This window comes from Anser cygnoides, chromosome Z (genome assembly GCF_040182565.1).
Source record: "Anser cygnoides isolate HZ-2024a breed goose chromosome Z, Taihu_goose_T2T_genome, whole genome shotgun sequence".
NCBI lineage: Eukaryota > Metazoa > Chordata > Aves > Anseriformes > Anatidae > Anser > Anser cygnoides.
The window spans coordinates 8,422,645-8,446,772 of NC_089912.1; the positions used below are offsets into that span (position 1 = coordinate 8,422,645).

The window sequence follows — 24,128 nt, forward strand, 5'->3', positions numbered from 1 at the left end:
AAGGACACTGAACTTCAGGTCAGCTTTGGTGGCGAGCCTTCCTTCAAAAGCAATCCTTAAGTTAAAAGTAGGCTATGGAAACTGGTTCAGAACAAACTGTTCTGGCGGGTACTGTTCTGTTCCTGAACCGTTATTAACATCTGTTTGCAAGAGTTGGCCTGGCTCAAGGAAAATATTTTAACGCTTTTAGTTTCCTTCTTTCTAGAAAACAACAAAAAAAGATTCTTCCCTGCAAATATATGCATATGTTTTTACAGGAGAATGCCATGTTTTGTACTCCATGCTCTTCCTTGTCAAGGGTCAATACCTCCTTAACACTGGCTGCATTAGAAGTTGGTCTGTACTGGTCTTCATGAAATCATTTCCCTTTCAGTCACTCCTGGTCTTCTCACATACCCACCTTTTGTTTCTTTGAAAAACGCTCTGCTTCTGTCCAGCAAATCTTAAGATGCTCCAGAGCTTCTCCTTACATTTTTTCCATTTGGCCTTTTTATGCAAACACTGGTAATGTTCTAGTGTGTCATTCTTTGAGAAATATTTCACTTTGAGCTCCAAAGCATCATTCCACCCAAGTCTGCACTGTTTCACTATTTTTTATTTAAACCTGCTCTGTCAGGTATCTGGCCAACAATACAAAACAGGGATGATATGGTAACTAACTTCTTGTCCATGCCCCCAGATTTTTCATGTTACTCTGCTTGCAGACCATGATGTCTTCTTCCTATTAGGTTGGGCCTGTAGTAGGGGAGGCAGTTTTGACACAGGCTTTAGTCATATGCTGCTTAATTTATACTGCAGCTAGATCTGCTATTTGTTGCCCTGTAATATATCTAAGACTTTTTATCTTCTGGTTATGACATTCAGGTTTCTGTTTTTACTTCAATACTGCAGCATTGCCTTCGGCCTGGAGTTTGCTGCCTGGAATTGCCTCCTCAAATCCATTCAGAAGGAAATTATCCTCCCCATTCACTGATAAGATCAAATTACCTAGGGACTGAATCCCTCAAATAGCTGGTCTTCCATCATTACATGCAATACACATTTTCTTTCTTTGTATTTAAGGACCTCTGTAAGTACAGTTTCAAGGTCTTCCTGCTTACACTATCAGTGAAATGCTGAATGCCCCCTCTGATTTGGCAGTGTCTTCTGCCTTTAACTTAGTGTCAGGTGGGGTCACAGCATCACAGAATGGCTGAGGATGGAAGCCACCTCTGGAGCTCGTCTGCTCCAGCAGGGCCACCCAGAGCAGGGTGCCCCAGACCATGCCTAGGTGGCTTCTGGAGATGTACAAGGAGGAGACCCTGCAGCCTCTCTGGGCAGCCTGTGCCAGTGCTCAGCCACCTGCACAGTAAAGAGTCACCCACAAGTTGGTCTCTCCGGTACCTGCTCCGCAGGGGTTTCGTTCTCTACATTCAGCCCTGGCATGATCTCTTCTTACCAGCACAGTCATTAGCTGTGGCTTGGTAGGGGGTCGTTGGTTGCTGGCTTGCTGTTCCTTCATCCTGCCTGCCAATTGTGGTATGTCAGAAATCACGAAAAAGAGATGTATTTTGGCTTTCTGTTTCAGTATGTCTGGTGCCATAGTAGAATAGAGCAATGCTCGAGATTCCTATAAACGGGAAGTACAGCTGTCCTTTAAGGAGTCAGCTACAGCTCATTTATTGCATGTATTGGTCTGTAGTCCTATTCATGGCTAATAGTTCTCATAGACAGAGTTAGTAATTTGTTGTCAAGGAATGGGTAAAAACTCAGCTGGAATGAGCTCAGTGAAATCTTGGAAACAAATATACGATGCATTTAATTTTGTGGATCTTCATGTGTGGCTGATAATGGCTCAGATCAGAGGGTGCTTTCATAAAGTTACTGTCAAGGACTTTTTAAAACAGTGAGCAGTTACGTGCATGCATTTCTGTAGCTGAGATCAGAAGGTTTGTAGGCGAGAAAGGAGGAGAAGGCTAGTAGAGGCAAAAACAAGACATCAAATGGTTACAGCAAGAGTAAACAGTATTGCAGATGAAATTACTGAACAAAAGAGTGAAAAGTATCTAAAGGGTGGGTCATCCTAGCGGTTACGTGGTTTGTATGCTTTGTAATATTCCCATGGATTTTTAAGTGAAAGGCAAGCTGTGACAAACATCTTGAGAATGCTTAATATAAATGGAAGCTACAGGCAGTGGAATTTGCAGCAGGAAAAAAGCAAGTCAAGTATGAAAACAGCATGTGTGCCATTTTCTGTAAATAAAAAAACACAAATGTATTATTGACCAGATGTTTATGGATTAAAGAGGCCTTTTGCACTGCTAATAACCCAATTTGTGGCTTGAGAGCTGTTTGAAGAATATCAGTCATGCCATAGCTTACTTGGTTTGAACAGACATGGAAAACAAAAACAAAAACAACAAAAAAAGAAAAACCAGCATTATTAAATCATTGTTGGAAGATGTTTTTCAACTTAATCTTGTTGGAGTCATGAAACAGATGCTGTTCTCAGCATTGGAGTTCATTATTGTATTCTGTGACATTGCCAGGTAAGGGAAATGTGTGGTGTAAATCTCTTGACAGATTTTTTATGTGTGAAGATGACTTCTTCATCCCTGCCTACCTTACTGCCCTTCACAGTTTGGGACACAACACAGGCACGCATCCTTTGGATGAAATTACTGTTCTGGTATGAGTCTGGAGTTGTGTCACTGGGAAAACATAGGAAGGAAGTTTCAAAGCACTTTGTCTGAATGTAGTGCAGGTGCTCTCAGAGAGCTTTTCTCAACCTGGGTGACTAATTAGATAAAAGAATGTTAGCTCCATCAATGGAGTAACAGCAGGCCATTGTGGGCCTTGCCCAGCCCATGTGTTCTTGTAAATTCCTCCAGTCAAAAAGGAAGCCGCGCACACTGATGATCTTCCTTGGTAGTTCATACCTGGCTTGAAGGTTCATTATTTTTCCTGTAATTTCAAGCTGCATGAAAAAAGGGTTGTGTTCAGGAGCTGTATTTGTGGTGTTCTTGCACTGATTAGTCATATACATGATTTAGTGTTTTGTTTTTATTTCCTGGCAGTTGAGCCAGCAGTTGTTAAATTAAAAATGATTAGATTGATCTGGGTGGCTGTGCAACTTCTTACAGTCAAAAAACTTAACTTTTAATTAGAAAAAAGTACCATACTGAAAGAAGCAGGAAAATCAAAATACTCTTTTTTCATGTTTTGGCACATACTTGATTCATTATTATAGGAGAGAATAAAAACTGCAGGAGAAGGTGACATGTAAGTAGTTCTGCTTTTTGTTGTCCTCTCTTGTTGTTACGATATTACTTGCTTATTTCTCTCAGTATGTATTTGTATACAGTTGACTTCTCACAGCAGCTTTAGAAGTTTCTCAACCTGGGCAGGATGCTGAAGCTCTTGATTACAAATCCAGATTCGTGCCTGGAGCTCTGCACCTTGGTCCTCCTGCAGGTGGCACCTCCATCTGGAGTGCTGCTGGCCCTGTTACTAGGGGGAGAGTGGATGACGACAGCCAATTTATAATAACTAATTTTCCCCAGATATCTGTAAGAAAAATAATTGTGGTGTATTAATTGGCTTGGTGGACAATAGTAATAAATTTCCACGTTCAAGAATTCTACATTGACGGAACAATTTACATTTGAAATTTTTTGAACTTGAGTTGGAGGTCACTGCTCTGATTAAAGTCACCCAAATGGTGTTGTTATTGCAATGTAATTCACATTAGTAATTTAATTTCCAGTTTTCAGATAGTGCAAGTATCATTTGAAGAAGTGAGCATTTACCGACGGAAGTCTGCTTTGCTGATAAGGTAGTAGAGATGTCATACACATCACAGATTTTCTTTGTGGAGCTGGTGATTATATCTGACAGGCTTGTGTAAACTGGAGAGTTGTACAATTGTTGTCAGTATAGCAACTGCATGCTGTGCTGAGGTGAGAGGACAGGAGGCACACACCTGTACACACAGGTGGAAGTTGTCTCACCTGTACTGAAGTGCAGGTAAAAACTATGTGCGCAACTGTTGAATGTCTCAGCAATTCAACTGTACAGATACTGGGACCACTCAGGTCTTTAGGGTAAGCCAGCCATTTGTTTATGTGTTTTGAGGTGACTAGAACAAAATTTAAGGGGCTGTTCTTTCTAAAAATACCTGAAGTCTAAGCAAAGCTGCTAATTCTGTTTGGAATTAAAGTGAATTTTGAATGAGGGTAAAATCCTTTTTTAAGGATACAGTTACGCTGGTACTTTGGTGCTACTTTAGTCTATACTCTAGGCTACCCTGCACGTTCGCTGTTCCGTGGTGACTTCCAGTGTGTGTGTCCTGTGCTTGAAACGTGAAGGTAACATGACCGTTTTCATCGAGCAGTAGGCTAGCTGGACTTCTGCAGGGGTGAACATGTATGTACAGTTTGGTTGACTGTGAAGGAGCTAACATATGGTGAAGCAGCATATATATAAATGATGCCAACTCATTCTTATTACCAGAATATGAATTACAAGTTTTCATTTGTTCCAGATGTCAGTGGAAATGTTCCAGTAACCTGCAGCTATAGCTCAGACATTCAAATGGAGTATTCTTAAGCTCTTAAAGCTGTCATGCAAATTTTTATTTTAACAGACTGTGTAAGTTTGTTGGTGTATTTGTTTAAGTCCTAGGATTTTCTTAATAACACCTTCTCTTCTGTAATTTATTCTCCTTAGAAGTTGACTTGGGACATAAATTTTCAGCTATGAAACATTGGCATAATTGACACCTAGGATGTGTTAATTCCTCAAGTTTTACTTCTCCTTCCCTGCCATCATTGTTAGTGCTAGGGGTTAGAAATTAAGCAGTTTTAATCAAAACAATATAGTGATATAAGTGAGGGTAGTGTGGGAGGAAAAAAGACTGAAACTCTGTGCATGTTTGGCATACAGATAGCAGTGACAGTAGAGAGAGAAGATTAATTCCCTTTTTATGCATCCATCATCCTCCCCACCTTAAGTTACAGAAGAGAGAAAAGCTATGAAATGTGTTTATTTTTCATAACAGAATATATTCATTTTCTTAATTTGAAGAAAATGAAGTTGAAATGGGTTCTCAAGTACTGTCAGCCTCCTGAACTGAAAGAGGGAACAAGCCTTTGTCTTCCAGGTTATCTTTAATAGTCCAATTTTGTGCTTGACTGGTTTACAACATTTGTCTCTCTTAACAGATGTTCATTTGATGTATAGTATAGGTAAGATGTTTTCAGTAAATTAGGGTTATGAACAGTGTACTTAAAAAATGGATGCTTTGCCTGGGAATTTGGAATAGTAAAAATGATGGTAAGAAATTTGTACTTAAGTTTAGTCCTACATTTGCGTGGATATTTTCTGAGTTAATAAAGAATTTGAAATTGTTTTAGTAATTAACTTTTCCAGTAAAAATCTTACTATTACAGTATTTTTTAACGCAGAAAGTATTTATATATGTATATTTGTTTTGCATTTACATGGAAGGATCTTTCTGCAGAGAAGCAGATGGATATACTTAAAAACAATTGCTAACAAATATGCCTGAATGCATTGCATTCCTCATCTTTGTTTATGTTGTGCCTGTCTCTCTTGATTCTTGTCAGGTGGAAGACAACTGTCTGTTCCTCCATTCCTTCATACCATCCCTTTACACCTATGCTACCTGCCCTTTTGTTTGCTGTCTCTAGGTTGCCTTTTCCCCATATCCATACAGATTTCATGCACTCCTTGCAATGGGCTGCTTGGCACTGTCATTTTGGTCACATACCCCTGTGCAAAGTTGTGTCTGGCACGGACCTTTATGTGGAGATGGAAGCAGCAGCTCCCCACATAGGAAGGATGGAAGTGAGACCCTTCTACCTTTCCTCATTCTTCCAAAGCTGGTGAAGTGTGGGGTTCTGAGAAGGAAGGGTAACATACCTGGACACTTTCAGTGTTTCTTCTAATTTTTTTTTTTTTTTTTAACTTCAAACCATCTCTCTGCATGTCTTATTCCTTTTGGGCTATGCATTTCACTTTGTACTAAACACCTCATATCAGGGCTTGAGGAAGGACCAAGAGAACACTGTGAAGAGCAAGGTGGTCTTCTCAGGACAGTGTTGCATTTGCTATACAAGATTTCCTGTTATATCTGAGAGAAAGGGAAGTAGTAAGAGGAAAAGGCTGAAAAATAAGGCCTTCTTTTCTGAGGAACACATAATCAGTTGTGCAGCTGTCAAAAATCCTTACTTACAGTATTAATTGATGTTTTAACTGTTCTAATTCTATGAAAAGATTCCACATTGATTTGTGTCTCTAAGTAGAGAAATTATGCTTCACCATAAAACGTTCTGTATGTATTGCAAATACAGCATGCTTATTATTCCTCACATCCTTGACCAAAAAAACCAACCAACCAACCAAACAAAAAACCTTCATTTGTCTCTGAAACTTAATAAAAGCACTTGTATTTTCAGTTAGTGGATGTAAAAGTATATGCATGTAGTGTACCAGTTTTGCTATCTATATATATGTATGAGCTGTACACAGGTTTGTAAACTCCTTGCCTGTAAAAAAAAAAAAAAAAAAGTCTGCGTTTCATGACAGATTCATAGATGTAAAAAAGAAAAATAGCCCAGCCAATATTCTTTGGCTTACAAAGAGCTTAAAAAATCTATAGCCAAGGAAAACTGTAAACTGATTGCTGGACTTCACTTTTGTTTTCCTTGAATCTGGAGGAACATCCATTTTCCTAGGCAAGATTTTAATGTACAATTAATTGATTTAAGTTTAGGGTCTCCATCAAAGCTCACGAAAAGTACAGTTGTGTGTGCAGCAGCATTTTGACGACAGTGGAGAATACTTGCATTTAAATTGGATTGGTGAAAGTTGTCAGTCAACCTAGAAAATGCTACTCCTCTTCTGAGTGAGTATTTTATGACCAGATTGACTTAATGACTGTCTGTTCAGGCCAGCTTCAGAATTTGAAGAATGAAAATTGAATGTAGCATGGGGAGCTCTGCTGTCCTTTCTCTAGTACACACAAGCCAGGAATGCTGCTCCTTTCTGCTAGATTTTTTACATGGGTTTGCAGAGTGAAGGACTCTGATGGGGTCCTCATCTACTAGGGACTGTAATGGTTGCTGACTTGAAGTATGTAGAGGCGTGGAGATGTGGAAAACATTGTAGAAACTAAGCTGTAAAGGACTGAAAGTAGAGTATATAGTTGTAAATGTTGATTTATCTGATCCGGTTCTGAAAAATAAATTGTTGCTTAGGACTCAGGCACAGAATCAGACTACAAATTCACTTTGGCAGAAGAATTTGAATGCTAATGCCTTTGGGTTGCCTGAGTAAAGAAATGCTTTCCTAACGGTCATAATCAAATGCAGTTATGATGAACTTGCATTAATTTATTTTTTGGAGTGCATACTTTGGAATCATGTACCATTTGTTACTCAAAATCAAAACGTGATTTTTTGAGCCTTGGCAAAATGGAAACTATCAATTTTATTTTATTTTTTTAATTTGTAACACTAAGATGTGGATACAGCTGTCAGTTAAGATCCCTGGGTTTATGCCATCTTGTATAATGTAGGATTTTGATTAGACAGATTAAATTCCTCATTTACTTGGTCCAGTCATTCTGTGTCTGAGTATGTATATAATGCAGGGTTCTATATCTACATTGGTCTGAGGCTGACATTTCATACAATCCATCAGAGGGATACTGGGTTTGAAGTGATGACTTTTGTGGTAGTATGGAAGACAGGCAGAAAAGAGCTCTGTAACTTAGTGTGAGTGTAGGGCCCTTTGAAATATGATGGATCATTTTGAAGTCAGAAATGCTATAAAAAAGCCTAAGTAAGGACTGTGATGAGACAAACACCCTCAGCTCTGACATGAAAAGGTAATTAACTCTTTTTCTTAACTACATGCATCCGTTCAATACCTGACTATAGCCTCAGCAAATCTGGTGGGGGCACTTGTTTAGTGGACCACTGGGAAGTGGATGAGAGTGACTACTCATTATGTTGCTAGTATCATTGCATGTTGCAATTTGCAAAATAATTCTGTGCTGCTCATATTGTAGATTCAAGGGTGACACGTGCCAGAGTTGTTTCCAGTGGTGTCATGCTCCACAGTGAGGGGAATGACAGAAGAGAAAGCAAAAAGTGTAAAAATGGCTACCCAGTCAAGGTATATACATCCTTTTTAGGAGTCTTCACCATGCAAATAGAGGTTTACTTACTACAGAGGAGTTATATTTGACTCTTGGTATTACCTTAGCTGCCTCTGAAAGGGTTTAAAGGAAAAGAGGGGCTTCAGTCAAACTAATAAATAATTATTGTGTAGCTTTCTGATATTAAAAAAATGAATTGAAATTTACATGGCAGTTTATTCAATGTGTGATATATAATTAGCATATTAGGAAATGTAATTAAAAAGGAGTATGTTATGTGTAAAACTTTAAATACAATCCCATGCAACATCCTTGTCTCTAAATTGGAGAGGCATGGATTTGATGGATGGACTGTTTGGTAGATGAGGAATTGGCTGGATGGCCACATTAAAAGAGTAGTGGTCAACAGCTCATTGTCCAGGGGGAGACCAGTGATGAGTGGTGTCCTTCAGGGGTATGTCTTGGGACCAGTAATGTTTAATACTGTCACTGGTGGCAGGGACAGTGGGATTGAGTGCACTATCAGAAAGTTTGACGATGACACAGAGATGAGTGGTGCAGTTGACACGCTGGAGGGAAGGGATGTCATCCAGAGGGACCTGGGTGGGCCTGTGCAAACCTCATGGAGTTCAGCAAGGCCAGGGGCAAGGTCCTACACATGGGCTGGGGCAATCCCAAACACGAATACAGGCAGGGTGATGAGCTGACTGGGAGCAACTCTGAGGAGAAAGGCTTGAGAGTGCTGCTGGATGAAAAACTGAACATGAGCCGGCAATGTGTGCTTGCAGCCCAGAAAGCCACCCGTACCCTGGGCTGCACCAACAGCAACGTGGGCAGCAGGGCGAGGGAGGGGATTGTCCCCCTCTGCTCTGCTCTCGTGAGACCCCACCTGGAGCCCTGCGCTCAGCTCTGGGGCCCCAGCACAAGAAGGACATGGAAGTAAGTATTAGAACAAGTCCAGAGGAGGGCCATGAAGATGATCAAGGGGCTGGATCACCTCTCCTGTGAAGACAGGCTGAGGGAGTTAGGGTTGTTCAGCCTGGAGAAGAGAAGGCCCCGGGGAGACCTTACAGCGAGCGGCCTTCTGGTAAAAAAAAAAGCGACCTTCCAGGAAAGCTGGGACTGTTTGTCAGGGAGTGTAGGGATAGGACAAGGGGGAATGGTTTTAAACTAAAAGAGGGGAGATTTTGATTAGATATTGAAGAAATTCTTTACTGTGAAGGTGGTGAGGCATTGGCACGGGTTGCCCAGAGAAGCTGTGGATGCCCCATCCCTGGCAGTGCCCAAGGCCAGGCTGGATGGGGCTTTGAGCAACCTGGTCTGGTGGGAGGGGTCCCTGCCCACAGCAGGGGGGTTGGAAATAGATGGTCTTTCGGATCACATCCAGCCTAAGCCATTCTGTGATTCTATATTTGATTTTTAACATTCTTTGGAAGGGAACCTTAGAATGGATTTTATTGATCCTACTTCAGTATGGTGACTTATGAAGGAAAGAAATGTGCTGCTGAGAGAGGACTTAGCCTGAAACTGAAGTCTGTTTTCCATTTTTTGCAGTCTGTATTCAAGTAGTATTTCAGATGCAAATCACATGAAGAATTGGATGTGTATTAAGAGGAATGTATTTTCAGGTGTGTCTATGTATCACAATTTACTGTGAGTACAATGTAGAGATCTACCTTTTATATTATGCTTGTTGAAGGGAATTCCTGTGTTTTTGTTAGGAACATTCTTTATAGACAGATTTCAAAATACTGTGCCAGCAACTTTTGTGTGTTTTAAAATACAGGATCTGAATAAAAAGAAGCCAATGTGTCTCTTGATTTTTCTCAGTTGTGTGCTAAAATCCTTTCTCTGATAAACAGAATTACACTTAGTAGTTTTATTTCTCTATTCCTCTGGCATTGTAAACATTTCATCTGTGGGTAGTAACGTAAATTTTATTCCTCAGTTTCCCTAAGTCAAGTCTTGACTTTTAAAATCTATTAAATCAGAGTAAATCACAGTTGCTAGTAGAAGATACTATTTTTTTCTTTAATTCTGTAATTTAAAAACAAACAAATGAAAACCTCTGTCACTTCCATTTTCAGTTGAGTTCTGCAGAGATGGTATGCATTTGTGTGGTATTGAGAATTTTATTTTGGGCTAAACACTTGCCAGAGAAAGCATTCGCTTAAAGTGAAGCTTCTGAAGTGTAAACGAGATAAATTCAGTTTCAATTTCAAATCCTTATCTCCTTTTTCATTTTTTCTTTAAAAGTGTACCATTAAAGCTACTCTGCCTTCCTCTCTTTCCTTCAAATGTATTTTCCATTTGTAAAATAATTTAACTAGCTTTTTGCTTTTGGCTCATTGATCACAAATCCTAGCAAAGCATTGATTTGAAAGGTAGATGGTATACAGCACCTGTATGTTACAGACTAAAGTAAAACACAGGGAAAGATAATTTCTCTGCTTTTTCACTTCTGTTAACTTTTCATAGTAAGTAAAGGTATGCAGCAATTCATGGTTAAAATGTGCCATTCTTAATTACAGGAATATGGCAGTGAAAGGAAAATTTGTGTATAGAGGGCATAATTATTAACATTCTCAGTATTTACTGTATTAGAAATGTCAGTGTGTTTAAGCATCTTTGTACATCTCACAGGAAAGCCTAAAATAATCTGTTGAAAAACTAACAAGTTCATCTCATCACATTTAATGGATTCTTAAATCTCTATCAGCTTATCAAAGGAAACATTAATTAAAAGTATAATTGACTAGCCAGCTGTTCCATGTTTTCTGCCCAGCAGCCTCTATTAAAAACATTACAAAACATGTAAAGCTCTTTTTTTGAGGCAGATGAGAAGTTCCCTGTAGAAATTCTCCTCACGCAGTGAGGTTTAAAGTGTAGTTTCTTAGCTGAATGCACGTTGGGTGACCAGAACCTACAGGTATATACTGCTCTCGTATGGCAGCAGGCTAAGTCCTCAGTAGGCACAGAAAGAAAAAACGTCTAAAACATCGCGTACACAGCTAGCACGTCAGAATGCTTTGTTCCCAGAGGGGGGCATTGCATGACTAAAGCTGAATGTGTGGTTGTATTTTCCTTTCTACATACACAAAGTCCTCTGACAGCAGGGTGGTTCATAGGCTCGGGTCTTGTATTGGGAGCAGTAAAATAGGCATGTAGTGAAGACAAGCACCATCTTACCAAATTGTCTTACCTTAACGCCTGAAAATGTGCAAGTCTTTACTGCACAGGAAGAGTATCTTTTGTCCACTAGGTTTACAGCGTTCATTCCCAGGGCTGGGAATTCAAGAAGGGCCTCATGGAACCTTTCTTTATTTCAGTTTCCCTTTTGTGAGATGGTTGCTAAACGTGCTTTAGCAACCTCCAGCTGTATCTTCCCTTAAAAAGGATGATAAGGCTTAATAGGTATAGACCATCTACAAAAGCAAACTCTATAATAACGTACAGTTTGATTATTGAAGCTTCCTCAAAGCACAGTGGGTTCGATTTGGGGATGGAAATGCTTAGTAGTTTGTTTATGGTCTGCATGATCTTGACAGCTGCATGATCTTGTTGCAGCTTATTTTTTTTATTTCTGTACCGTTAGAGGAGACTTTAACATGTTACATGTCCCAAACATTAATCCTCCAAACAGAGGGGAAAAAGAAGGTAAAATCGAGTAGACTGAATAGTTATATAATCTATCATGTCCTTTCAGTTGGAGTCGGTTCAAGTGATGCTGTCAGTGGCGTGAGAGGAAAATGCAATGTGAATAGCAAGTTATGCATGCCAGAAATCAAAATATAACTTAAAAGACTTCGTGCTACACTCTCAGCAGAAAAAATATGGCTGGACAATGAGCTTGAATAGTATTCCCTGTCTTGTTCCATATGAACTTTCCCCACAAATGGGAAAGCGTATCTCCTCCTCTCCTAGTTACTGGATGGATGATGTTTTCCAAGCCAAGCTATTTTATTAAGAGAATTCCTGCATGGAAAATCCCTCTTTTTTTGGAAAAGAGTGTCCATTGCTCAGAGCACTGTTTGAGTTTCTGGGATGTGTGAGAAGGACTTTGTACAAGTAGGTCGTGAGATCATGATGTAGTCACAACCCAATTCTAGAATCATAATTATTCCAGCATCTGGTCCATTCCTGATGTCATTAGTAGATTGTTATAAACAATAAATTAAATATTCTATGTTCATCTCTTTTGTACAGCCCGGAGGAAACAGCTTGGTAGAACAGTGCTGTAAGGCAAGAAAAACTATACAGCCAGACTCTATGTTCTTCTTATTTGTGGAGTTAAGCTGCTGATGGTTTATGTTGCCTTTAATAACTTTCACAGTTTTGTATAATCATTTATTTCCTGGAATCCTGGGGAAAAAAAATTTACTTGGATGGGATTTCTGGAGGTCATTTTGCTTAACCTCTTGCTCAAATCAGGGTTATCTTCAGTTGCACATAGTTTTGTCCAGTTTGGAAAATCCTCAAGGATGGGAGATCTCCAGGCTGTCTATACCACCACCTCCTCTGATGTTTAACTGTTTTTTGTGGGGAAGAGTTTTTTCATAAAGTCCAAGCAGAGTTTTGAATAAGCTGTGACTTGTGACTGTCTGGTTTTGTTGTTTCATTGTGCCCCTGTGACAAGGGTCTGCTCTAGGCTTTTTTGTATGCCTTTTAGGTATAAGATGCCCCCTTTGCTTACTCTGTCCCGGAAAACAAAAAATAACAACAAAACAAAACAAAGAAAAAAAAACAAAACAACCCAACAGTTTCCTTAGTCTGCCGTCATTTGCTGTATTAATTAGCCCACTAATTGTGTTAGAGATACTCCTCTGGATTCCCTCCGGTTTGTTGATGTGTGTCTTGTGATGTGTGGCAGGAGGCCCAAACTGGACTCAGTACTTCAGGTATGGTCTTATGAATATGAAGTGGAGAGGAATAATCCTTTCTCTCAATCTTACCATACTTGGGCAAATGTGGCCCAGTGTGAGGTTGCCTTCACTGCCACAAGAATCATTTGCCTTCATTGTATTGAAATTATTTTATCCTGGTATGTTTTCCTGCTTTCTCTTTGCACAAAATTCATACCAACGTCCCTTATCTGTGTAGAAAAAGCATGTCTAAGTGACAAGAATAATTGAGGTATAATTTTAAAGGAAATAGGCAAATGAGCATCAGCAAATACCAGTGGTTATGAGGCTTTGTGCTTCTTTTACTTCTGCTAGCTGAATTACAATTAGCACAGTGTAGCCTACCCATATTGTTCTTCCTGTTGGGTTATGCAGATCTATTTAATATGACTCTGATATGCAGTCTTATGCTGTATATAAACACTGTTCTGTTGGAGTGCTTCTCCTCTGCAGCTTTCCTGAATGTATTTCCCACCTTTTTTAAGGATGGGTGATACCTGGAGGAATAGCCACTGAAAAGTTTCAGGTCAGAATATAAATTAGACACTTGTTCTGCAGGTAGTTAAAAGTAATAATAAAAAAAAAAGGTTAGTTAAGAGTATCAAGTCTTGTGGAAAAATACCTGGATAAAATTATCTGAATTGTGAAGACAGTTTGGATGTTTATTCCTCCTTCTTTTTGCTATAACTTTTTAGAGTAATGTGGTGTTTTACACAAGGAATTCAAGAACGATTGTAGGTTTTCCTCCTGAGTGCCAGGTATGACCTGTCAGCATAACTGCAAAACCGTAATGTACCTAGCATCCTTTCAAATGTAAATTAAAGGGAGATGTTATGGGCTGTATTTCTTTTCTTCTTCTTTTTTTTTTTTTTTTTTCCTGTGCAATTTCTTTTAAGTTGGTCTGTAATCTTACAGGGACATGCAAAGTATTAAGAGCATTCAGCCTTTTAAATTTTTTTTTTTCCTGAAATGGGAGGTTTTCTTCAGGTGCATATTGCTGGGTGACATCTGCCACTTGGAGAACAAGTTGTCTCTCCTGACAGGACATGGCTGAGGAGTGCGTGGGAGAAATGGTAGGCAATTGTCTGTGCTCTGAACCACGATCTGCACTTCTGGTAAAGTGAAAGAAGAAAATTTCCAGTTTCCCCATAGTTTCTCTCTGTTGTATCAGGGCTTCTCCAGCTGTGAACACAAAGCGATGGATCAGTATGCAGGATTAGTTACATGTAGCCGGTTTTGACTGCTGATCGGTTTCCAGATAGGGGTCAGAATATTACTTTCTGTAATGCAGATGAGGCATAGATAGATTCTTCCTGGAGGCCTTTCAGCTCTTCCATTCCCACATGACATCTGTGTGGAAAGTACAGCCATCTGCTCCCTGGCCTGCTCCCTGCTTTGGGCTGTCCCCGGGGGACCTCCACGTTTTCTCTCTTTCTGTAACACACCAGTCTCACTCAGCAAAACAGCCAGACTGTCGTTTTGTAAGAGTTCCCTTTTGCTTTGCCCTTGTCAAATATGTGTTTGTTCGTTACCAAAGGTTCTGAGCTTCGCTTACACAGAGCTGGAGACCAAGCAGCGGGCATACTGTGTCGTTGCAGGGCAAGGGTAGGTGTGTGTGAGCCTGAACAGCAGCCAGGCCCCTCCTTGGAGCTGTTAGCCTCGGTGGCTTCAGCGCACTGACGGGTGGAAAATCCGGGTATGGCCTTCCTGCTAGCAGGAGCAATTTATTTTCTGAGCATGGTCTGTATTGCATGTTCAGTGATCCTAGTATATTTCCACAGCAATTCTCATGCTGATTAAAGAAGAGGATTTATGTTTTTGACAGTTCTTGGCAGGTAGAGCTGTGGTAGAAGTGTGGGAGGTTAGTTTAAAATGATTTATAACAGATACATGGATGGACTCTGTCACCATCTCCATTATTTCTTATGTAATTGTTGGAAATAGTGTTTCGTAAGCAGATGATGACTTCCATTCAGCTTCACATCTATGCTCTCTAATCTGTGCTAGTTGAATATGTTTTTATCCATAACCTGGGCAAATGCACAGATCATAATTCAGCTGCACTCCTCTGAATTGTTGCAAATTCTCTGTAGCTGGTATGTTCTGCAATATTCAGCACTGATTTGAGTGAAGAAGTGTCTTTAATCCTGTGAAGAAGTCTTAGCTTGAATTTGAGATTCATTCCAGAAACACATTGTCTTGTAGTTGTTTGCTTTTAATTCTTGATTATTTTAACAGCGTTACCTTTCCTTTCTTGGACAAACTGCTAAATGTTTTGCATATGTGTGTATAGGTTCCAGATAATTTTGAGTGTTTTGAAGGTCAGTGGTGTATAATAAATATATTAAACTAGGAATGCCTTAGGGATTTTGCTGGTTCAAACACAGCATAAGGGAAGAGAGATTAGTATAATGTGTGGGAAACTTTGTTAAACATTGAACTGACTTTGCTCAAATTGGATTTGGGCCATTACATTTTGCTGCTAGGGTAAGTATGTCTTTGAATAAGTCGTACTCTACCAAGTATTCGTCCATCAGCTTGATCCTAGAATGAGGTTGTAATGCTGAGTTTAATGACAATAGGCAGCAATTTGACAGAACAGCAGTTATGACTTCACCACAAGATCTGGTAGGTGGGAAATATTTCCAAAAAGATGGGAAGAGAAACAAAGAAAAGTGATTTGTGCTCAAAAGGTTTTGCTGTTCAGAAGGGGAAAAGTTTCATGTTCCTGTCGATCAACACAAGTATGATCTGATAACACGTGACATCGTGATGCAAAGAGCAGTGCGTTCACTTTTCAAAGATGTATAACATTGTGAAAGAGGGGTGGGTTTGTGAGGGGATATTGCAAATGCTGACCTTTGGGACAAGGTGATGGTCCAAAATTCACTATACATGTTTGTATTAGAGCTTCAAAACTCATTTTATTTTAAGGTCATTCTGTCGTCTTTTCCTTTGGTCTGCCTGTACAGAATGCTTTGGCATCTTTTAGTTATAGTTGCTCTCTTCCTGGTGTTTGCTTTATTGCTAATGTTATAAAGCGCTTGATGTTGTCTTAATTATATAAGGAAATGTTGTCATACTAACAGAATATGTGATGCAGAGCTCAGGTTTTCTGCTTGTCACTCTGTTGTCTGGTGGCGTAGACGTTCTCTGACAGGTCCCTTTTGGTTTAAAAAGAAAAAGTAAGGGTTACAATTTTGGGGGAGTTCTGACAGTCAGTTATTACTGTGTTACAGGATAATTTAAAGTAGTATTAATTGATTGCTGTAGATTTTCTGGGTCAAGTATGAAATTACATTACTTTTTTACATGAACGGATTCAACAGTGTTTAGAGGTAGGGCATCATTTTTGTAAAAGCAAACATTTCAGAATTAATTATACTTGGCTTCTGGGGGGGAAATATATCAGAAACAGATTAGAATGGTGATATAAATTCCTGGATTACATTTCTGGTTTCTTTTCCAATCTTTTGCATGGATGGGACTCTTCATTTTGACCCTGAGGTTGCTTCTTGAAGTTAAATCTCTTTTCCCTAAACACCACTTGTGCCGTGCTTCTCAGAGAACAGCAGATCTCTGCATGTTTCTAGTACAGGTCACGTCCTTGAAAACTTTGGCACTCGTCTCCTCATAGTGGTTTCAGTGAAGGGCAGCTGTAACTGTTGTGCTTCTTGTGTTGCAGCATTAGTAGGTATGTGTGCCACCATCCTGTGCTGCTCTTTGTGGGAACTTGGGGTGTAGCTCCTGCAGCTGTGGCTGATCCATCCTTTTAAAATTCATTTTGGGCTTGCTCTTACACCCCGCTCCTCATTTCTGTCAGCTCCTCTGTTACTGCAGTGCCAGACGCTCGTACAGCCCTGTGAAGCCACCTGGTGTTGGCAATGGCCCTGTTCAGGAGGAGGGTGGACGACACGACCTGTGGAGGTGCCCCAGTTGGGGTGGTGGGATGCTCGGCTCCGCTCTGCTTGCTGCGGGTGTTGCTGGCACTCAGCGTTGTTAGAAGTAGGAGAACTTGTAGGTAGGAGGGGCAGGCAGCAGGTGAGAGGACCTGAGGGATGAGTGTTCCTGCTGACCAACCGCAAACAGAGAAACTACGCTTCTGGCCCCAGGGAGGATTGAAGAGCACTGTGGTACGTGCCTGAGACAACAGTCGGTGCTCCCAAAAGCTTGCTGGTGGCAAGCTGGTGCCACATTGTACCTCAGAAATAGTGATCGGAGGGAGCTGTTGTGGTCCTGTCAGTCACCGTATTTTTGCTTCCCTGTTGCTGTGCCGTTTAGCCAGGCTAAGCCAGCAAAAGCTGTTTTTCAGTTTTGTTTTGTTTCTTTGATCCCCATCCCCCCATGTGTTTCAAGGCATCTGGAATTTGTTGAACTGTTCCCTGACAGAAAGGCACCACAACACAATCATCTTTCTGAAAAAGAAATGTGTGCAAGTTCTGCTGGAAACTTCCAACCTTAAAATTGTATAACTGATGTCAGAAAATTCAGAGCAGAAATAGTTGCAGACCACTTAAACAGGGCGACAAAATGTGCCCTGCTGTGAGGGACTTGCTGCTGTGCAGAAAAGAGAGAGGCAAGCCACAGGGGTCATCCCAAGCTACCATGAGCAATTGATTGCTCACACTTTGATTCAGACAGAGGCATTTTCCATAGTGGGGTGTGATTGTAAGAATATTATTTTGTTAGCGTTAGCATAGTATGGCAGGTAGTAGGCAGGGTGTTACTATATTTTGGTTTTGTTTTGTCATTGTGTTGATGTTGCATTGTTTTTTTTTTAATCTATTTGAAGTCCTGCAAGTAGAGAGATTTTTTGCTGGTTGGCACGATCATGAATGGAGGATCTGTGGTGCCAGTGGTGATTCTGGGGACAAACCGGCACAGCTGTTCTACGAAGCTGTGTCACCATCAGGGGTGCAGGTGATGGTAAGTGCAACAAGCATGTGGCAGAGGAATCTGGTGTGCTGTCAGTCCCCTGATGAGACCACACCAGGGTGCACTACATCCTCCCAGTGTCATGTGCTACGTAACACCTCCAAAATGCAGCGGGGAATATTGCTGGTAGCACGGAGAAGATGCTTTGCTGACTCTGAACAGCGGTTCTATAAGCTGATACACAACTGCACAAGGGACTGAAGATCACTTCAGATAGCGCTAGTCATTGGGTATGAACTGCTCTCTGGTGTTGTTATGCAGGTAAACAATATATGCTTTGGATGTTTAATGAACAGAACTCCTACTACATTAGAAGTTGGAACTTCTTCATGCTCATTCCCCATTCTACTTGTGCATGTGTTGTTTATTCACAGCTACACATGTTGGAGAGAACTCACATTTGTTAGATAATTTTTCCAGCATGCCAGATTGTTTTGAGTTGAAGTCTAGTTTTCTAACATTCTGTGCAGCCACTTCAGCTTCACAGCAGTGGCAAGTTAACTGGGGTTGTCCTTGTTTCATTGTCCAAGTGATAACTGGAGTACTGAATGCTACCGTGTGCAGCATTGAGCTCCATGGAACTTTGCAGAACACATTCCTTTATTTTGACAGTGAATCCTTGGTACCACTCTGAGTATCGTTCTCCAGCCAGTTTTGTGCTCACTCTGTAATAAGTGCTTTCATGTAAATAAGGTTTATGAAAAATCGAAATCAGTTATGAGAATGTCATGTGTAATGCTATAAATTAACCTTACTGAAATCAACCATGTAGGAAATTGTACGCTTCTTCTCTCTCTACAGAACCTGTTCCTCTACTGTTGAAGGAAATTAAATCGATTTGATGGGATTTTCTTCTCCTTTATAAATCCACCCTGGTTCTTATTAATCTTCCCTTCTTTCCCAGCAGTTCTTGATCTTTTCTGCTGGCTTCCAAAACAAGTGTAGTGCATCTCATCCCGTTCTTCATATAGGCAGATAAAAAGAACCTGGAAAAGATTTGTCTCGTGTCTATTTTGTAGATGTAGTAACTGCTGGAGCACAACGGTGTTTGTGTTTTGTCTTGTAGTACCTAGTTTTGTTCTTACAGAAAGCATAGAGTATCATAGAGTACCTATGCAAAGTGGTCTTTGGTTTTCTGATACTCTACAGCTTTGCCTCTGTACTCAACATCTTTGACAGTGCCTGCCTCCAAGTTCCTAAAGCTAAAAGGAACTTTTCTAGAGCTTTTTGGATCCAGGTGCTTTGTTTGGAGATGCGCTGGGGGTTCTGCTCATCTATAGTTTTGCTAAGGTGACTAGAGGGAAATCAAGACACACACATTAACAAGTGTTGATAATTCGTTGGATTGTAAAAGATAATCAAGGAGTTTTCCCTAAGTTTTTCCATATGTGTATATATATATTTTATAAGTATGTATTACTGTGTATGTATATGTGTATATATATAGATGTATTAAAGTGTGGAAGTGTTGGTTCCAGGCTTTTCAGCAGCTCCTAGCATCGTAATGGCTTTGGGACAGGATGCTCAAAAAACTGGAGGTTTGTGGGGTCAAGTGTATGTACATATCACTATATGTAGTGTATGGATAACATGCACATGGTAATTATTGTTTGGTTATTACAGGCATCAGTGGTTTATATCATTTTGAGACTGGCAGATGCTCAGAGGAGGTATCTGTGCTGCCAGTCTCCTTGCAACAGCATTGTCTCCATCTCTGGTATTTGAAGGTTGTTGAGAGCAAATGTGGGAAAGTGCTTTACTGTGGCAGGAGAAAAAAAGCTGTGCTTCTAAAAACGTATGCAGTCAGTGCCAAAAGAACAGCTGCTTGGAAATGTCATTGAGATTTCGCCAGAGAAGCTACTGGAGCTTCATGCCAAGTTTCACCAAAAAAGGAAGGATGATTGTTCTCCAGCTCTCACAGATAAGTTCAAAGCTACAGCCCCTGAGCTAGAAACAAATTGTATGATAAAGGCAACACAGTGATGAAAAATAAAAGAAATATCATTTCTGCTAAGCATGTTAATAAGAAAAAGTCATTTTGTGTACTTGGATATTTGAGAGGATTAACGCTTTCAGGTTACCTTGCTCTGCTGTGCAGTGTAGGCATTTCTTCCCTACGGTAATAAGCTGATGATCCCAGCAGAGTGGATTGTGAGAACTGCAGAGAAAACAGCAGTTTTTAAAGTGTATAGGAACACTTAAATAACAGTTATTTGTGCTTAATAAATCTGTGCTTAGCGTCAGTAACAAAAACATCTTACTAAATTTTAGGAGCAGAGATCTGCCTTCTGAAATTCTGTATCATTTATGAACCTGTGTTATGACATGCAGATATACAAAAAAGTGCTGGGTGCCCGCATCCCAGCAGTTAAATACTCCTGAAGTGGAACTGACAGGGCAGGGTAGTTGGAAGGTAAAACTCCGCAGTTACTTACTTTCTTTCAGGAAGGTTTCCTGAGCTTTAAGAAAATTTTTGACGTCTTTGTTTTTGAAGAAATCTTTGCATACTTTTTGCATATTTAGTTTTGAATTGTACAGCAGTAATGAAGTGACTCCTGTTTTATTCAGCACGCTGTTGAGAGCTCTGGTCTTTATATGCAAGCTCATCCTTACAATATTTTTTTATTTTTTAAATATCTTGATCCAGATTCTGTACATTAGTTTTATTTATGCTGTTCATCATTCTTCCAGCTTCTGCCATTTTTTCAGTCTTCCTCTTAAGATCGTTTTTTTCTGCAGATGTAGTGATCTCTTAGTGGTCTCTGTAGTGACTAGCTTCACCAGTGTCATGAGAACATGAGGCTTGTTTCTTTTAAGAAATGCTAGAAAGGTTATTAATAAAATACTGTATTAGTTTTCAGCACTACATTGTCAATGTTCTGACAAGAATGATGTTTACAAAAGTTGATGGCAAGTTGACTTCTGATGTAAATAGGCATTGGTAGCTGGAGAGACAAAGCATCAACATAAGCATCAACATATCATTCTGGCTATAATCAGAAAAATGGCCTGTGGGTGGGCATGCGGCTAAGTAAAGGACAGACATGAAAACCTTCTGCAGCAAATTTTGTTTTGATACATGTTGATAAAAATTCAAAGTTCTCCATATGTAGAATAGGATTCTATAACCTTCCATTTTTTGGACATGGTCAAGAATATCATATGTATACTTTTAGATAGACAAGATATCAGATATTTGTTTGGCAATACCGGCATCTGGAATAGAAACACTAAAATATGTGTAAGTCTTTACAAATCACTGAATGGTCTAGTTCTAAACTGAACAATTTCTTATCAATGGAGTTAATGAACAAAAGTATTATACAATAAGAAGTTAGTCAAATTATATTGATTGTTGTTATCCTTTGCTAAAGTTTATGTTAAAGAGTTGGTTAAATTTGGTTATGAAATGAAAGAAAATCACAAATGCATTAAAGAAAATGACAATTTTTAGCTCTTACTTTAAAAGCAGGCAGATGTGGTGTGAATCATCCGAACTGGGAATTACATTCCGAAACCTCTTGCTTTGCCTTCAACTCTAAATTAAAAGTTGTTAAAGTTCTTTTTTTTTTTTTTTTAAAGGCAGTGTTAGGAGAACATACTAACTAGAAATGAAAAATAAAATCATTTTTAAAAATAATTTCTTTAAGTCCCTGCTCAGCCATGGTCAAAAGAAAAGACCTGCTCTCTCATAGGTTCAAGATTCAAAGCTTTGTACTCTGCTAAGCTCTAGATAGAATTCAACATGTTTTAGAAAGTTTAATGCTTAACTAAGTGTTCTTGCAAAATGCTGTAGTGAATTTATTTGCTCACTTACGAGCAAAATGGATGGATGTGTTAGAGCAGATTGTTTGTGAAGGCTGGAGCAGGTGAAAGATGAAAGGAAGAAAATAGCAGATTGCTACCAGAGGTTGAGAAACACGGACTAATTGTCTTTTACGTAAATCCATTTGCTTTAAAAATGTTTGCATGTTCTGAATAGGGTTGGAGCAGAGGAGAATCCCAGCGGGTCTGAAGACTGAAAACTTAATTGGATCAGTCAACTAAAACTAAGACACTTGAAATAAGCAAGGGATCATCTAGGATGTGCTGAGAAAAACCTAAGACTGCAAGTTTGACATGTATTATTGGAAAATAACTTCCATTTTTAAGAATTGAGCCTCAGAGATGTATTGATCTTTTCAGAACAGAATCTGTAATGCCAATTTTTTGTGTGTGTGTGTGTGAAGTTGAAAAGCACTGCAAGAGGGGTATTGATTTATTTCCTTCCTATATCACCTACACATCCCTCTCATTGGCATAATTCCAATGTGCTAGGAGTACTTGGTTAATTCATGTCCCATGGTAATATGAGACTTGTGTTTGGATACTTTGAGTAGGTTTTATATACATCTTTTGCTGGCAGCTTTATACCAGTTGCTTCTTCAGTGCTCAGTCTGGGGATATATAATTATACTCAAAGGTTGCAGGGTTTCTTTTGTAGTTTTTTTTTTTCTTGGTAGTTTTCGTTTGTTTGTTTTTAACCATCACAAGTATTAGATGATGGATTAACAGCTGTACGAGTTCAGCTGATATTGTGGCATCCAGTTTTAATTTCAGTGAGCAGTTTGTAAAAATAAGCAGTGTAGAAAAGTTGTGTCTCGTAAATGTTGCACAGACACTTTTCTTGGACTCAGGTGTTGGCATCTCAGATCTCTTGAGCCAGGTACTGAGCAACTTGGATCTCATGTATGGTGCAATGAATTAAGGTTCTTCCACTGTCTTAATAAGTAGGCTGTGGAAGCAGGGGTCACAAGAAATAGGCTAGATGAATTTCTTTTGGGTTGCAAAACTGGATGGAATCCTCTGCAGGTGTAGTTCTCGATTACTTGCTGTCTGCATGGAAGGATTCATTGAGTAGAGCTCATTTGGCTCAGTGGTGAAACAGCAGGTTTCCTACATTTGCAGATCCTGTTAAGCTGGGAGGAACTGCAGGCATATTGGGAGGACTAGATTGTTATTTTTAACTCCTTGACAGCCTGGATGAGTAGCATGACAGAAATGTGGTAATTTCTGTAGTGTAAGATGCTGAATGTCTGCAGCAATGATGACTTTGCAAATATGGGGTAGTGGACAGAATGCAAAGGAACGGATTTGCAGAAAAGTGAGCTTAACAGATTTCAAGGTGGACAGCAGTCATAAATGTCATGCTAGAAAAAATGAAATTGTACCAAAGATGAAGCACTTTTTGTTGATCCTTTTTCTCAGCTATGTGCTGAGGAATATGCCAAGTCAGAATTCTGTGTCCATCTTTGGAAAACTTCAAAGATACTGATCAAAAGTAGTGGAGCAAAAGAACAACCGTGGGATGCTGAGAGGCCTAGCATATGTTCTCTGCAAAAAGACTGAACGAAATCGAGTCCTTCAGCACAAGGAAGAGAAGAGTCTTAGATAGTTAGGGAATAAAGCAGAGGAATACTTCTGCTGCATATAAGGAAAAGTGCAGTAGGTTAATATTGCAGCAAATTGCACAGCAGTGAAGAAAGCCTTTAAAGATAAAGCATAATTAAATATGGTAAAAGGTTACGTATGAGAATGGCTTAATTGTTTTACCATCATAGGACTTCAAGAACAGATAAAGTAAACACTTCTTATGACTCATGAAAATATATTTACCTTGCAGGTATATTAGATAACCTCTTTAAGTCTCTTTTGGGCAAGTTTGCTATTGCTGTCTTGTTGTTGTTGTTTGTTTGTTTTTTTGCAGTGGAAAAAGGAAGTTTTAAAACAAAAATAAATCTCGAAATGTTCTCAATCCACCTGAGTAGCTAATCTCATCATTTCTCTACCCATTCTCTTCCTAACATCGGAAAAAGGAAAGCAAGTCCAGCTTTGTAACCTACCTTTGTCCTTTTCGAAAGGAGCATAAATGTTGAAAGTCAATCTATATTTTGTTTGCAGGTTACGAGATGACAGAATTAGGATAGAACGAATGGGAAACCACCATTTTGAATACACACATGCTTTCCAACTAATTACAGATTTTTATGCAAAAGAAGTGCCTGATATTACAGGTATGTAATTCAGAATGTCTTTGAAGCATGCATACCATTAGCTTTTACATAGAGAATGAATACATTTGGGTGCAT

General features: G+C 39.5%; 1 protein-coding gene across 3 annotated transcripts in view; it reads left to right on the forward strand.

The window, feature by feature from the left end:
• The window catches only part of MSH3 (mutS homolog 3), a 119,208-nt gene that overhangs the window by 15,322 nt on the left and 79,758 nt on the right, over positions 1-24,128 (forward strand). For 2 of the 3 annotated variants that reach the window (XM_048054345.2, XM_048054343.2), the window contains exon 9: positions 23,941-24,053. The exons of the other annotated variant lie outside the window; for it this stretch is intronic. In XM_048054345.2, the coding sequence (XP_047910302.1) occupies positions 23,941-24,053 (113 nt within the window). The remainder of the gene's footprint in view (positions 1-23,940; positions 24,054-24,128) is intronic. 3 annotated transcript variants of the gene reach the window in all.